The 15,693-nt window shown below is 40.5% G+C and overlaps 1 protein-coding gene across 2 annotated transcripts in view; it reads right to left on the bottom strand.

Annotated features, from left to right (window-relative positions):
• Positions 1-15,693, bottom strand: part of RASGRP2 (RAS guanyl releasing protein 2) — a 124,083-nt gene that overhangs the window by 60,922 nt on the left and 47,468 nt on the right. For both annotated transcript variants that reach the window (XM_077287321.1, XM_077287322.1), the window contains exons 2-3: positions 9,004-9,132; positions 1,845-1,947 (exon numbers count right to left, since the gene is read on the bottom strand). In XM_077287321.1, the coding sequence (XP_077143436.1) occupies positions 1,845-1,947; positions 9,004-9,073 (173 nt within the window). In that variant the 5' untranslated portion in view covers positions 9,074-9,132. The remainder of the gene's footprint in view (positions 1-1,844; positions 1,948-9,003; positions 9,133-15,693) is intronic.

The following is a 15,693-nucleotide window of genomic DNA, read 5'->3' on the forward strand; positions in this document are numbered from 1 at the left end:
ATTGTAGGGAGATCATACAGGCACGTGGAGGCCACACACAATACTGAGCATCATTTCCTTGTCATGAGGCATTTCCACTGAAGTTGGATCAGCTTGTAAATTGATTTTCCACTTTGATTTTGAGTATCATTCCAAATGCAGACCTCCATGGGATATTAGTTGTGATTTACATTGATAATTGTTATATTTTATTGTTCTGAACACATACCACTATGTAATGAATAAAAATTTGCAACTGGAATATTTCATTCAGAGATATCTAGGACGTGGTATTTTAGTGTTCCCTTTATTTTTTTGAGCAGTGTATATATATATTAAAAAAATCCTTTACTCAACCTCCCCAGGTCCAAAGCTGAGGCTCCTCTGCTGATCTTTTATTGTCTGACATCAGTCGACAATGCTGCAGCCAATTATTGAGATCAGCTGCTCAAGGTAGTCAATTTAAGCACAGCCTCTGAGCTCAGATATTGGCTGCAGCGCTGTCTGCTGTCAATGTGAAGTCAATGGTGTAGACAATAACAGACAATGGGAGCAGCGGAGGAGAATTAGCACTGGACCTGGGGAGGATGATTAAATGCCGTTGTCATGACGTCGATGCTGCAGACAATAACAGACACCAGGAGCAGCGGAGGAGACTTAGCACTGGACCTGGGGAGGATGTGTAAAGCAGTTTAGACGTGACATCGATGCTGCAGATAATAACAGACACAAGGAACAGTGGAGGAGACTTAGCACTGGACCTGGGGAGGATGAGTAAAGAACTGTCGACGCGACATCATTAATGCAGACAATAACAGACACCAGGAGCAGCGGAGGAGACTTAGCACTGGACCTGTGGAGGATGTGTAAAGCTCTTTAGACGTGACGTCAATGCTGAAGACAATAACAGACACCGGGAGCAGCGGAGGAGAATTAGCACTGGACCTGTGGAGGATGTGTAAAGCTCTTTAGACGTGACGTCAATGCTGAAGACAATAACAGACATTGGGAGCAGCGAAGAAGACTTAGCTCTGGAACTGGGGAGGATGAGTAAAGTATTTTTTTTTTTTTTTTTTCAAAAAAGTACTGCAGCCAAGAGGCAGGGGTTTCCAGAAAGAAAAAAAAAACTTTATATTATTATTATTATTATTATTATTATTATTAAAGGTGGCCATACACGTGCACCAGCTGTCAACCTAAGTACCACTATTTCATTCAAAATGCATACATTCGTCCACCCACCCTAACAGGCAGCTGAAGTTTGAACTGAGCAGTGTGAGATCTCAGCAGGGAAGAGGGACACTGAGGATCTGTCAATCAGGCTACATTTCCATTTTTTTTGAATGGAAGGAAAAGGGCAGCATGCAAAACTTTTTCTTCCATTCTCATAATTGACACATAACATAACCCTTACAGACCCACATAAAAATCAATGCCATGGTTATGCAACAGATCAGTTTTTGACATTATTTTATCTTCCCCAAAAAACATAACAAAACGGATGTATGAACATTGTCAAAAACTGAAGTCCAATGAGCGGTTTCTCCTGACAACCTTCCAATTGAGTCTATCAATGAGTGGTATCACCGTTCCTGCCTTTTGCAGACACACTTCTATAGTATCTATAAGAGTTAGTTATTCTTAAATCAAGATGCTAAAGTTGTCAGTTGTCAGCCACAGAGGAGCAAGGGAATTAAGAAAACAAAAGATGGCTCCAAAGTCTCAAATAATAAGGGATGTATCCAGATATCAGAAGTTAGGAGCATCACCGGTCAGAGGTGATACAACTAGGAAAGTTCTAAAGTTTCCGTAATAATAAACAAGTTACATCAGAATGCAAAATATCAAATATTTTAAAAGGATATAGAGCAAAGAGCTTCTTGGCAAGATCCCCAGATGGGATGTACCAAGGATGCATCATGAGAAACATCTGAACCAGTTCCCGATCTTTAGGATTCCCATCTGAGTCTAAACAAGAAAAGAATTAAAAAATAAGATTATAATATTATTATTATTATTATTATTATTATTATTATTATTATTATAAGATTGCCTAACATACAGGTGATCCCTGCATGTAGAGTTGTCTTAGAAAATCAGAGATTGCAATGGGTTTCCTAAACCCAAATTCTTTAAAATCAATCTATCAGCATGTCCCATCTGACAGCAGCATGATGTAGAGGCAGAGATCCTGATTCCAGCGATGTATCACTTACTGGGCTGCTTGCTACAGTTTTGATAAAATCCCTGTTTTAGCTGCTGCATATTCTGCCGTTCTCTGAATGCTGAGCTCTGTATAACCCCGCCTACATCACTGATTGGCAGCTTCCTGTGCACAATCTGCCAATCAGTGATGGGGGGCGTGGTTGGACTACAGGGCATTTGATTTACTTGTCCTGTAGCTGATAAAACTGTGATTTTATCAAAACTACATGTAGCAGCCCAGTAAGTGATACATCACTGGAATCAGCGTCTCTGTCCCTACATCATGCTTCTCTCAAATTAGGTGTCAAAAACCTGCTTCCTTTAAGCTGTTATGAAATTAAAGGCCATCCGCGCTCTGTATGGTCTCGTCTGGCCCCAACAGCCGCTGATTTCATGGAGCATATTGGATAGTACAAGGCAATTACGCCTTTATTTAGGAATCTGTATTCCGAAAGACAATAATTCCTATTTGTAAAGGCGGTAAGTAAAGCTTTTCTGCAAGATAATCTCTAAACCGGAGTTCCCGTACTGTGATGACGTACGGTATAATTATGCGTATACATGTCACAGAATCTTGGCACTGGATAAAGTTAGTGCATATGCTTCCCCGCATGGTCCACATGAAAGCAAATATTTTTTCTGATTTTTTTTTTAGTTCGGCTAAGCAATTACATCACTAGCAAAATATGTCCACTGCGCTCTGTATTACTCGGCTGCAGCAGAACGACAGTTTAGAGGGGAAAAAAAGCTTCTCCAACTGAGCAGAACAATTTCACTGCAGGCTACAGAGAGTCCCAGTAAATAAAATTAATGAAGGGACTAAAGATATCATAGAAACTCATTCTTCTCTGCTTCCCTTCTGATGGATCCCATCATGACACTGTCCTAAGTGGTGCGCGGACTATACAGGAGCATCGGAAAATGAGAGACTGCTTGGGACCGCGCTGCAGTGTAAAGCATGGTAGATAAACGATAGATTTGGGCCAGACATATATATTTCATGGCTTCTTTTTGCATCAAATTTTGCTTCTATTTTTGGGACATTTTATTACTCTACACCAAAGTAATATTTACTGCAGACTCCGAATTTCTGATAACTCTCATAGGAATCCCTAAATCCAATTTATTTTAATAGAGAGATGAGAAGGCCCGGTACTAAAAAGAGACCAGAAATAGCTTCTTTATGTGGCTTGGTGGACACGCCAACTTCTATATCCCCACAGTGTCGGGTCTTGCTTTCAGCTGATCCCTTTAAATAGGTACTGCCATCTTCATCATTCTGGTATATATACAGGATGGCTGACAGGTGATAACGCCAGTCCCATATTATCAGTGCAGTTTCCAAGGTTAGAAATGTGGAAGGTCCTGGTGATATCAGTACGGAGGCGTTAAAGGGGAGGAGAGAGCTTTTTATATCCTCAGTACTGTGCGTGCGTCTTGTGTTTGTGTGTATAATATGCAGCATATGTGTAACATGTAGTGTGTATAACATGCAGTCCGTGTAACGTGTGTCTGTGTGTAAGATGCAGTGTGTGTATAACATGTAATGTGTGTGTGACATGCAATGTGTCTGGGTGTCTAGCATGCAGCGTGTGTGTGTGTGTTCTCAATACACAGTGTGTGTATAACAAGCAGTGTATTTGTAAAATGTACTGTGCGTTATATGCAGCTGTATTTCCACGCATTTGTTCCTGAAACTTGCAGTGCAGTGTGTTCGTGTGTGTGTAACATGCGTGTTTGTAACATACAGTGTGCAGCATATAGTATGTGTGTGTGTGTAATATACAGTTTGTGTATAACATATGTCTGCAGTATGTGTGAAACATAGTGTGTAGCATAGCGTATGTGTGTGTGTGCTTATGGGTAACATGTATGTGGGGGTAGCATGAAGTGTGTGTGTAGCATAGAGTATGTGTGTGTGTATGTTAACATGTATTATATGTTGGGATAGCATGGACTGTGTGTATATCTGTGTGTAACATACAGTCGATGTGTTTAGCAGAGTAAGTGTATGCATGTGTGTGTAACATGTATTATTTGTGGGGGTAGCAAGGAGTGTGTGTGTATGTATGTATGTGTAACATGTATTGTATATGGGGTAGCATGGAGAGTGTGTGTATATGTGTTTGTAGCATATAGTCTGTGTGTGTAGCAGAGTAAGTGTATGTGTGTGTATGTGTAACATGAATTGTATGCGGGAGAATCATGGAATGTGTGTGTAATATACAGTATGTGTGTGTATGTGTAACATGTATTGTATGTGGGATAGCATGGGGTGTGTGTGTATGTGTGTGTAACATACAGTCAGTGTGTATAGCAGAGTACATGTATGTGTGTGTAACATACATTGTGTGTAGCATAGAGTTTGTGTGTATGTATGTGTTATGCTACGTTCACATTTGCGTTGCGTTGGGTGCAGCCGCGGTGACGCATGCGTCATGCGCCCCTATATTTAACATGGGGGGCGCATGGACATGCGTTGTCTAGCGTTTTGTGACGCATGCATCATTTTTGGCGCAACTGTCAGGGCGCAGACAACGCTGCATGATGCAGTTTTTTGGCGTCAAAAAAATGAACCCATGCGTCACAAAACGCTGCGTTATGCATGCGTTGTGCGGTGCGTCGCCGACGCTGCGCACAACAACGCAAATAGGAACGTAGCATAACATGTATTGTCTGTGGGAGAATCATGGAATGTGTGTGTGTAGAATAGAGTATGTGGGTGTGTGTATGTATGTGTAACATGTATTGTATGTGGGGGTAGCATGGGCTGTGTGTGTAGCATAGAGTATGTGTGTGTGTATGTATGTGTAACATGTATTGTATGTGGGGGTGGCATGGAGTGTGTGTGTAACATAGAGTATGTGTGTGTGTATGTGTAACATGTATTGTATGTGGGGGTAGCATGGAGTGTGTGTGTAAAATAGAGTATGTGTGTGTATGTATGTATGTGTAACATGTATTGTATGTGGGGGTGGCATGGAGTGTGTGTGTAGCATACAGTGTGTGTATGTATGTGTAACATGTATTGTATGTGGGGGTAGCATGGAGTGTGTGTGTAGCATACAGTATGTGTGTGTATGTATGTGTAACATGTATTGTATGTGGGGGTAGCATGGAGTGTGTGTGTAGCATACAGTATGTGTGTGTATGTATGTGTAACATGTATTGTATGTGGGGGTAGCATGGAGTGTGTGTGTAACATAGAGTATGTGTGTGTATGTATGTATGTGTAACATGTATTGTATGTGGGGGTAGCATGGAGTGTGTGTGTAGCATACAGTGTGTGTATGTATGTGTAACATGTATTGTATGTGGGGGTAGCATGGAGTGTGTGTGTAGCATACAGTATGTGTGTGTATGTATGTGTAACATGTATTGTATGTGGGGGTAGCATGGAGTGTGTGTGTAGCATACAGTATGTGTGTGTATGTATGTGTAACATGTATTGTATGTGGGGGTAGCATCGAGTGTGTGTGTAGCATACAGTAAGTGTGTGTATGTATGTGTAACATGTATTGTATGTGGGGGTAGCATGGAGTGTGTGTGTAGCATTCAGTATGTGTGTGTATGGATGTGTAACATGTATTGTATGTGGGGGTAGCATGGGGTGTGTGTGTGTGTAGCATACAGTATGTGTGTGTATGTATGTGTAACATGTATTGTATGTGGGAGAATCATGGAGTGTGTGTAGCATACAGTATGTGTGTGTATGTATGTGTAACATGTATTGTATGTGGGGGTAGCATGGAGTGTGTGTGTAGCATACAGTGTGTGTATGTATGTGTAACATGTATTGTATGTGGGGGTGGCATGGAGTGTGTGTGTAGCATACAGTATGTGTGTGTATGTATGTGTAACATGTATTGTATGTGGGAGAATCATGTAGTGTGTGTGTAGCATACAGTATGTGTGTATGTATGTGTAACATGTATTGTATGTGGGGGTAGCATGGAGTGTGTGTGTAGCATACAGTGTGTGTATGTATGTGTAACATGTATTGTATGTAGGGGTAGCATGGAGTGTGTGTGTAGCATACAGTATGTGTGTGTATGTATGTGTAACATGTATTGTATGTGGGAGAATCATGGAGCGTGTGTGTAGCATACAGTATGTGTGTGTATGTATGTGTAACATGTATTGTATGTGGGAGAATCATGGAGTGTGTGTGTAGCATACAGTAAGTGTGTGTATGTATGTGTAACATGTATTGTATGTGGGAGAATCATGGAGTGTGTGTGTAGCATACAGTAAGTGTGTGTATGTATGTGTAACATGTATTGTATGTGGGGGTAGCATGGAGTGTGTGTGTAGCATACAGTATGTGTGTGTATGTATGTGTAACATGTATTGTATGTGGGAGTAGCATTGAGTGTGTGTGTAGCATACAGTATGTGTGTATGTATGTGTAACATGTATTGTATGTGGGAGAATCATGGAGTGTGTGTGTAGCATACAGTATGTGTGTGTATGTATGTGTAACATGTATTGTATGTGGGAGAATCATGGAGTGTGTGTGTAGCATACAGTATGTGTGTGTATGTATGTGTAACATGTATTGTATGTGGGAGAATCATGGAGTGTGTGTGTACAGTAGCATACAGTATGTGTGTATGTATGTGTAACATGTATTGTATGTGGGAGAATCATGGAGTGTGTGTGTAGCATACAGTATGTGTGTGTATGTATGTGTAACATGTATTGTATGTGGGAGAATCATGGAGTGTGTGTGTAGCATACAGTATGTGTGTATGTATGTGTAACATGTATTGTATGTGGGAGAATCATGGAGTGTGTGTGTAGCATACAGTATGTGTGTGTATGTATGTGTAACATGTATTGTATGTGGGAGAATCATGGAGTGTGTGTGTACAGTAGTATACAGTATGTGTGTATGTATGTGTAACATGTATTGTATGTGGGAGAATCATGGAGTGTGTGTGTACCATACAGTATGTGTGTGTATGTATGTGTAACATGTATTGAATGTGGGAGAATCATGGAGTGTGTGTGTACAGTAGCATACAGTATGTGTGTATGTATGTGTAACATGTATTGTATGTGGGAGAATCATGGAGTGTGTGTAGCATACAGTATGTGTGTGTATGTATGTGTAACATGTATTGTATGTGGGAGAATCATGGAGTGTGTGTGTAGCATACAGTATGTGTGTGTATGTATGTGTAACATGTATTGTATGTGGGAGAATCATGGAGTGTGTGTGTAGCATACAGTATGTGTGTGTATGTATGTGTAACATGTATTGTATGTGGGGGTAGCACGGGGTGTGTGTGTAGCATACAGTATGTGTGTGTATGTATGTGTAACATGTATTGTATGTGGGAGAATCATGGAGTGTGTGTGTAGCATACAGTAAGTGTGTGTATGTATGTGTAACATGTATTGTATGTGGGAGAATCATGGAGTGTATGTGTAGCATACAGTAAGTGTGTGTATGTATGTGTAACATGTATTGTATGTGGGGGTAGCATGGGGTGTGTGTAGCATACAGTAAGTGTGTGTAGCAGAGTACATGTATGTGTGTGTAACATCCATTGTGTGTAGCATAAAGTTTGTGTTTATGTTTGTGTGTAACACACAGTGTGTTTATACCATCCACATGTTCATACACTAGCAATGCCGCTGAGCGTTTGTAGGGGTAAACATGCCAGCAATCACCCAAGAAAGGAGCAAAATGTTGGACAGTTGGATCATTTACACTGAAACAAAGATCATAATTCTTCTTCATAATTTTTGAAGTTTTGAAGTGTGTATAGGAATTGAGCTGCCGACAATATGACCCTGTATGGGGATGAGCAACCTATTAGCACTCGTTCAGGCCCAATCATTCTTTGTCAGTCTGTGTAAAAAGGCAGATAAACAAGGGTCAGAACACTTGAATAAAGCTGATTGGTGCTAAATGCACCCTAAATGCTAAGGCGCAAAAAACAATGAGCTGAACAGGTAAGATTAATATTCTAAATATGTTATTTGTTTTGTTAATTACGGTAGTTTGCGGTGAATTTTGCCATACGGTCAGTCTACTGACTGAAAACTCTTGGCGGCAGAATTCAATGTCCCCTTTCCCTTTAAAGGCTGAGCACATTTTTAGAAATGGGCTTGAAAAGGGTAAAAAAAAAATCCGATAAAATATTTAATAAAAAAACATAAAATATTACGGTTGAGAGACATTAGCTTTTTTTTAACACCAAACAGACACTTTTTAAATTTACTGGTCAAATTTGAGCAAACCTGTCGACTTTTAGAAGTTTTGCTTAGGACAGCAGTATAAATCAGACCGAGATCGGACGGCAATGCTCGGACTGGTCGGCGGCTCTTCCGACCCAAGCCTGACAGCTACATAAAAATATATGAGGCTGTCACGCTCAGGTGGGTAGTGCCGCCGGCCAGTCTGATCTCAGCCGGAGTTATACGACCACCTAACTGTGCCCTTAGTGTTGATCCATAAAAGCAAATGAAGGCAGCAGTCCCCTGGATACAAAAAGACCTGATCCAGCCTATATTCCTGGGAGAGACACTCCCGCAAGAAAAAAAAAATCTTGGATCAGGCTGCAAATTAGGGGTGTGAAAATGAATACAGGAATTGAGATTGCAGACTGAAACTTATCGCAGATTTATTAACTAAAGGTAACGACTAACATAAGTAAAAATCATTTTTCCGAGTCAGAAGTGCAGTTGTTAATTCTTCCATTTACGAGCTAATCTTCGAAAACCGTTACAGTAAAGAGACCATAAAAGAAAGAAGAAAACTTACATTCTATCTAGGAAATCGAACATTGCACATACTCGGGCACTTACCAAAGTTTTGGATGCAGATTTCTATCATCTCATCAATGGTATGGCCTTTCTCCAGATCCAAGTTGTCCATTTCTGCCTTTTCATTGACTGCAGCAATGATCTTGAATGATGATTTGGACTGATGAAGGACTGTCAATCAAGTTGTAAAAAAAAAGTTTTTGTTACTTTTAATTTTTGCATGAAACTTTAGTTTAGAAAGTGACGAGTCGCGAGTGTTTCGTACGACAGATTCTGTATTATTTCTCCTTTTACATGGTGAAGTGAAGTGTAAACATGCAGTAACACGACCCCTCCCAGATTTTGGGTAACCTCTTCCTCTGTCAGTTGTGATTTCTCTGATGTATCTTCCTGTTTTCATTGCTTACTTCCTCTGGCATTTCAGAGCCCTCAATTCTTATCCCGTGGGGTTTCTTGGGACATCAGCAGTATTTCATATCACTAAAGGGAACCTGTCCATATTAGTGATGTCCGGATCCCAAGGGCAAGACTCGGAGACCGTCTCCGACATTACCAAAATCTATGTTTTACTCTGGAACGCTGCAGCATTTAAGAGAAAAATATAATTGGAAGCGCGACCAAGGACAAAGTACCAGGCCAAGAGGAAGGTCCATGATTCTTCTCCTCACCCACTCAACTACACTGACAGGTTATTACCTCTGTGTGTAAGGAGAGACCCATCAGTCAGTTGGGTGTGGACGAGTTGGTGTGGGCACACCTATTGGACCAGTCACCTCGTTAGCGTAATATTTAATCAAAAATACTGTTATCTACTGTATTTAGAGGTGTTATCATCATTGTACAGGAGGAGGAGGTGAGCTGTGACATCTCCTATTGTGAATGGTGGATCCTGGGTTATCTACTGTATATAGAGGTGTTATCAGTCATTGTACAGGAGGAGGAGGAGGTGAGCTGTGACATCACCTATTGTGAATGGTGGATCCTGTGTTATCTACTGTATATAGAGGTGTTATCAGTCATTGTACAGGAGGAGGAGGTGAGCTGTGACATCACCTATTGTGAATGGTGGATCCTGTGTTATCTACTGTATATAGAGGTGTTATCAGTTATTGTACAGGAGGAGGAGGTGGTGAGCTGTGACATCACTTATTGTGAATGGTGGATCCTGTGTTATCTACTGTATATAGAGGAGTTATCAGTCATTGTACAGGAGGAGGAGGTGAGCTGTGACATCACCTATTATAAATGGTGGATCCTGTGTTATCTACTGTATATAAAGGTGTTATTAGTCAGTGTACAGGAGGAGGAGGAGAGCTGTGACATCATCTATTGTAAATGGTGGATCCTGTGTTATCTACTGTGCATAGAGGTGTTATCAGTCATAGTACAGGAGGAGGAGGTGAGCTGTGACATCATCTATTGTAAATGGTGGATCCTGTGTTATCTACTGTGCATAGAGGTGTTATCAGTCATTGTACAGGAGGAGGAGGTGAGCTGTGACATCACCTACTGTGAATGGTGGATCCTGTGTTATCTACTGTGTATAGAGGTGTTATCAGTCATTGTACAGGAGGAGGAGGAGGTGAGCTGTGATATCACCTATTGTGAATGTCGAATCCTGTGGTATCTACTGTATATAGAGGTGTTATCAGTCATTGTACAGGAGGAGGAGGTGAGCTGTGACATCACCTATTGTGATTGATGGATCCTGTGTTATCTATTGTCTATAGAGGTGTTATCAGTCATTTTACAGGAGGAGGAGGTGAGCTGTGACATCACCTATTGTGAATGTTGAATCCTGTGTTATCTACTGTATATAGAGGTGTTATAAGTCATTGTACAGGAGGAGGAGGAGGTGAGCTGTAATATCACCTATTGTGAATGTTGAATCCTGTGGTATCTACTGTATATAGATCAGTCATTGTACAGGAGGAGGAGGTGAGCTGTGACATCACCGATTATGAATGTTGAATCCTGTGTTATTTACAGTATATAGAGGTGTTATCAGTTATTGTACAGGAGAAGGAGGAGGTGAGCTGTGACATCACCTATTGTGAATGGTGGATCCTGTGTTATCTACTGTATATAGATCAGTCATTGTACAGGAGGAGGAGGTGAGCTGTGACATCACCTATTGTGAGTGGTGGATCCTGTGTTATCTACTGTATATAGCGGTGTTATCAGTCATTGTACAGGAGGAGGAGGTGAGCTGTGACATCACCTATTGTGAGCTGTGACATCACCTATTGTGAATGGTGGATCCTGTGTTTTCTACCCTATATAGAGGTGTTAACAGTCATTGTACAGGAGGAGGAGGTGAGCTGTGACATCACCTATTGTGAATGGTGGATCCTGTGTTATCTACTGTATATAGAGGTGTTATCAGTCATTGTACAGGAGGAGGAGGTGAGCTGTGACAGCACCTATTGTGAATGGTGGATCCTGTGTTTTCTACTGTATATAGAGGTGTTAACAGTTATTGTACAGGAGGAGGAGGTGAGCTGTGATATCAACTATTGTGAATGGAGGATCCTGTGTTATCGACTGTATATAGAGAGGTTATCAGTCATTGTACAGGAGGAGGTAAGCTGTGATATCACCTATTGTGAATGGTGGATCCTGTGTTATCTACTGTATATAGATCAGTCGTTGTACAGGAGGAGGAGGAGGTGAGGTGTGACATCACCTATTGTGAATGGTGGATCCTGTGTTATCTACTGTATATAGAGGTGTTATCAGTCATTGTACAGGAGGAGGAGGTGAGCTGTGACATCACCTATTGTGAATAGTGGATCCTGTGTTATCTACTGTATATAGAGGTGTTATCAGTCATTATGCAGGAGGAGGAGGTGAGCTGTGACATTATCTATTGTGAACGGTGGATCATGTGTTATCTACTGTATATAGAGGTGCTATCAGTCATTGTACAGGAGGAGGAGAAGGTGAGCTATGACATCACCTGTTGTGAATGGTGGATCCATTGTTTTCTAATGTATATAGAGGTGCTATCAGTCAATGTACAAGAGGAGCAGGTGAGCTGTGACATCACCTGTTGTAAGTGGCCGATCCTGTGTGATCTACAGTATAAAGGAGGATGAGGTTAGCTGTGACACCAGCTATAGTGAATGGTGGATCTTGCGTTATCTACTGTAATCTTCTCTGTGATGAAAATCCATTTAATTTTTCCCTTTTTTTTCTAATAATTCTAATTCTAATTCTATTCTAATAATATTTTTTTAATAATACAAATAATATGCTAATGTCCAGGTCCAGACAGTATAAGATATAAATGTGTCCAAACTGAAGAAGGAAACAAGTGTCCGAGGTCGTCCTCAGGATGTGAGATAATCAAAGAGCAGATTGGGGACTAATAAAAATGACCTAATGTACACGCGAGCATCTTTATGTACGGACGCAATATATGTGGAGGACTCCGAGACTACGGCGCTCCATCATGGACAGTCCTGACATTGATGAAGAACAGCAATAAGCCTCTGCTCCTACGCTTTCGTTCTTTTCCATTGCTTTCTGATGGTCACAATACCACATCATAACAGACACATCATAAGTCCATGGGGGAAAAAAATGATTTTTATGTGTTATAACAGATCTGTCAACCCGAAAGATAAGAGATTATAATGCGTTTGTCATAAATTAAAAAGAAAAACGGAAGCCAATGTGAACTAAGCCTAATTCTTCTCTCCACCTCCTCCGCTCTATGCACTTTTTTCAGCTCACATGATATACATTAATTCCCCTCTGGCTTTTGTACATTTTTTATATAGCAAAGTCGTCAGGATTCCCAGCGTTGCGCGGCACACGAATCTGGTGCTGTATTTTCGGAATTCGCATTAATAGTGATGAATGAGTTTGTTTATTGCGCTACTAACAATATCGAGAAAAGATACAATAATTTAAGGAAATGAACAGCTATTTTAAATGGGTTCTTATTTTCCGCCGACATCCTAAAATAGTCAGATCTTCATTCACTGGAGAAATCCTCAAGAGTTTTCCGAAGAATACGGTGATAAAGAACGTGTCGAAACAATGCGGCACAATGGATCAATGTATGGAAATAACTCTGCAAAGTCACTAACTTTTTCCGCCTCCGAAATTACTTTTACTTCCTCTTTCAGGATAGCGTTGACATATAAGCGTGACCAACGGAAGGTCGCAGTATATCCCAGACATGGCAACGTCTCATGACATTGATACATGATTCAATCCGTAAGACTGAAGATACAGATCGCGGAATGATTTGCCGCAAACCAATAAAAAAGCTTCCGAGAGTTTTTTCTTTTTTTTTTTTTGTTGTTAACAGGACCATTGACAATCATACCGGTGGGTAAAGTGCCTTACTGAACGCTAATAGCATCGCGGATCTGCGGTAATGATTTCCTTTATGCGACTACACTGACAGGCAGGAGCCTGGGTAAATACAATGTTGTCATCTCAGTTGTCAGCTCCGGAAAATAGAACGATAATAACTAGTGATACGAGAGAGAATCAAAGAAGATGCTTATGGCCAAAGACGTCTTTCCTCTAAATTCCACATTGCATATTTGTGCCCTAGATGATCTTTCAGTTTCTTATTCTAACCTTTGAAAAATTAAAAAAAAAATAAAAACATAATGAAAATATAAAATAAAAGAATGAAAACATTTCACATAAACATATGGTCATAACACAATATCTAAGTAAGTAAAAAATAAAATAAAGATTTCAAAGAAAAAATAATAATTTCACCTATATCCCACATGCTTTAAAGATATCGTACTCATGTTTTATGCCCTATATGGTATTTCAACTTTTGAACCTTGGAAAAAAATAACATAGTCAAAAAAAAAAATCGCATAAAACCAATGAATGGCCATAAGGCCGGTTTCACACGTCAGTGGCTCCGGTACGTGAGGTGACAGTTTCCTCAAGTACCGGAGACACTGACACACGTAGACCCATAAAAATCAATGCATCTGTTCAGATGTCATTGATTTTTTGCGGACCGTGTCTCCGTGTGCCAAACACGGAGACATGTCAGTGTTCGTGGGAGCGCACGTTTTACACGGACCCAATAGAGTCAATGGGTCCGCGTAAAACACGGACCTCACACGGACATTCTCCGTCTGGGGTCCGTGTGGCGTGCCGGAGACAGCGCTACAGTAAGCGCTGTCCCCCCCACATGGTGCTGAAGCCGGTATTCATATCTTCCCTGTAGCAGCGCTTGCTATAGAGAAAATATGAAGAATAGTGTTAAAAATAAAGATCCATGTGTCCGACGCCCCCCCACCCCCTGTGCGCCCCCCCGCTGGTCAGAAAATACTTACCCGCTCCCTCGCTCCTTCCTGGTCTGGCCGCGCCTCCTACTGTATGCGGTCACGTGGGGCCGATCATTTACAATCATGAATAGTCGGCTCCGCCCCTATGGGAGGTGGAGCCACATATTCATGACTGTAAATGATCGGCCCCACGTGACCGCATGCAGGAGAAGCCGCGGCCAGACCAGGAAGGAGCGACAGCCGACGGGGGAACCGGGTAAGTATTTTCTAACCAGCGGGGGGGCGCACAGGGGGTGGGGGGGCGGCGGACACCTAAATCATTATTTTTAACACTATTCTTCATATTTTCTCTGCAGCAAACGCTACTGCAGAGAGGATATGAATCGCAGCTTCAGCAGCTTCAGCACCATGCAGCGTGGGTACCACACGCTCCGTGTGGTACCCACTCGCCATACGGGCGGCACACGTGTGCCGCACGTATGGCCTCCGTGAGTTCCCAGGCACACGGACACGGATAACTCCGGTACCGATTTATTCCGGTACCGGAATTATCTGGACGTGTGGGACAGCCCTAACACAGTATTTCAAAGCAAAAGACTTCTTTCATCTATACTCCATATGCCTTAAAGGCACACTGCATGGATGGTTTTTCAACTTTTAACCCTTGGAAAATAAAAAATAAAAAAGTTATATATATATATATATATATATATATATATATATATATATATATAGTGAAATTAAAACCAAGAACTCATCATACAACATAATACGTATGGCCTTGACACAGAAATTGGAGATAAAAGTTGCTTTTCCTTTATATTTCACATCTATTAAAGATAAACTATTGCAGATTTGTGCCCTAGATGATCCAAAAAAAAACATTAAACATAAAATGTATGGTCATAACACAATATATGAGTAAGTAAAATATATAGAAAATAACATAAAGATTAAAAGAAAAATAATTATTTCACCTATATCTCACAGGCTTTAAAGATTCCCTGCCCGTGTTCTATACCCTAGATGGTATTTCAACTTTTAACACTTGTAGAAAAAAACAATGTCAAAAAATGGAAATATAACGTTATGTAAAATGGAAGAAACAAACATCTTTCCTCTATAGTCCATATTATTTTAAGACACAGTATTGCGGATTTGTGCCGTACATTGTAATTTCAACATTTAACCCTTGGAAAATTTAAAAAAAAAAAAAAAAACATTGTCAAATAAAAAAGAATACACATTATATAGCATAAAATGTATGGCTATAAATACACAGAAATTCAAGGAAAAATACGCTTGTCCTCTATATTCCGATAGACTATTTTGAATCTGTGCCCTAGATGATATTTCATCTAATTCTAACACTTGGAAAATGAAAAATAAAAACAAAAAACTTTATCAAAATATTAAGAAATATATATTTAACCTAAAATGTATTTGAAGTATATCA

Source organism: Ranitomeya variabilis, chromosome 2 (genome assembly GCF_051348905.1).
Source record: "Ranitomeya variabilis isolate aRanVar5 chromosome 2, aRanVar5.hap1, whole genome shotgun sequence".
Lineage (NCBI taxonomy): Eukaryota > Metazoa > Chordata > Amphibia > Anura > Dendrobatidae > Ranitomeya > Ranitomeya variabilis.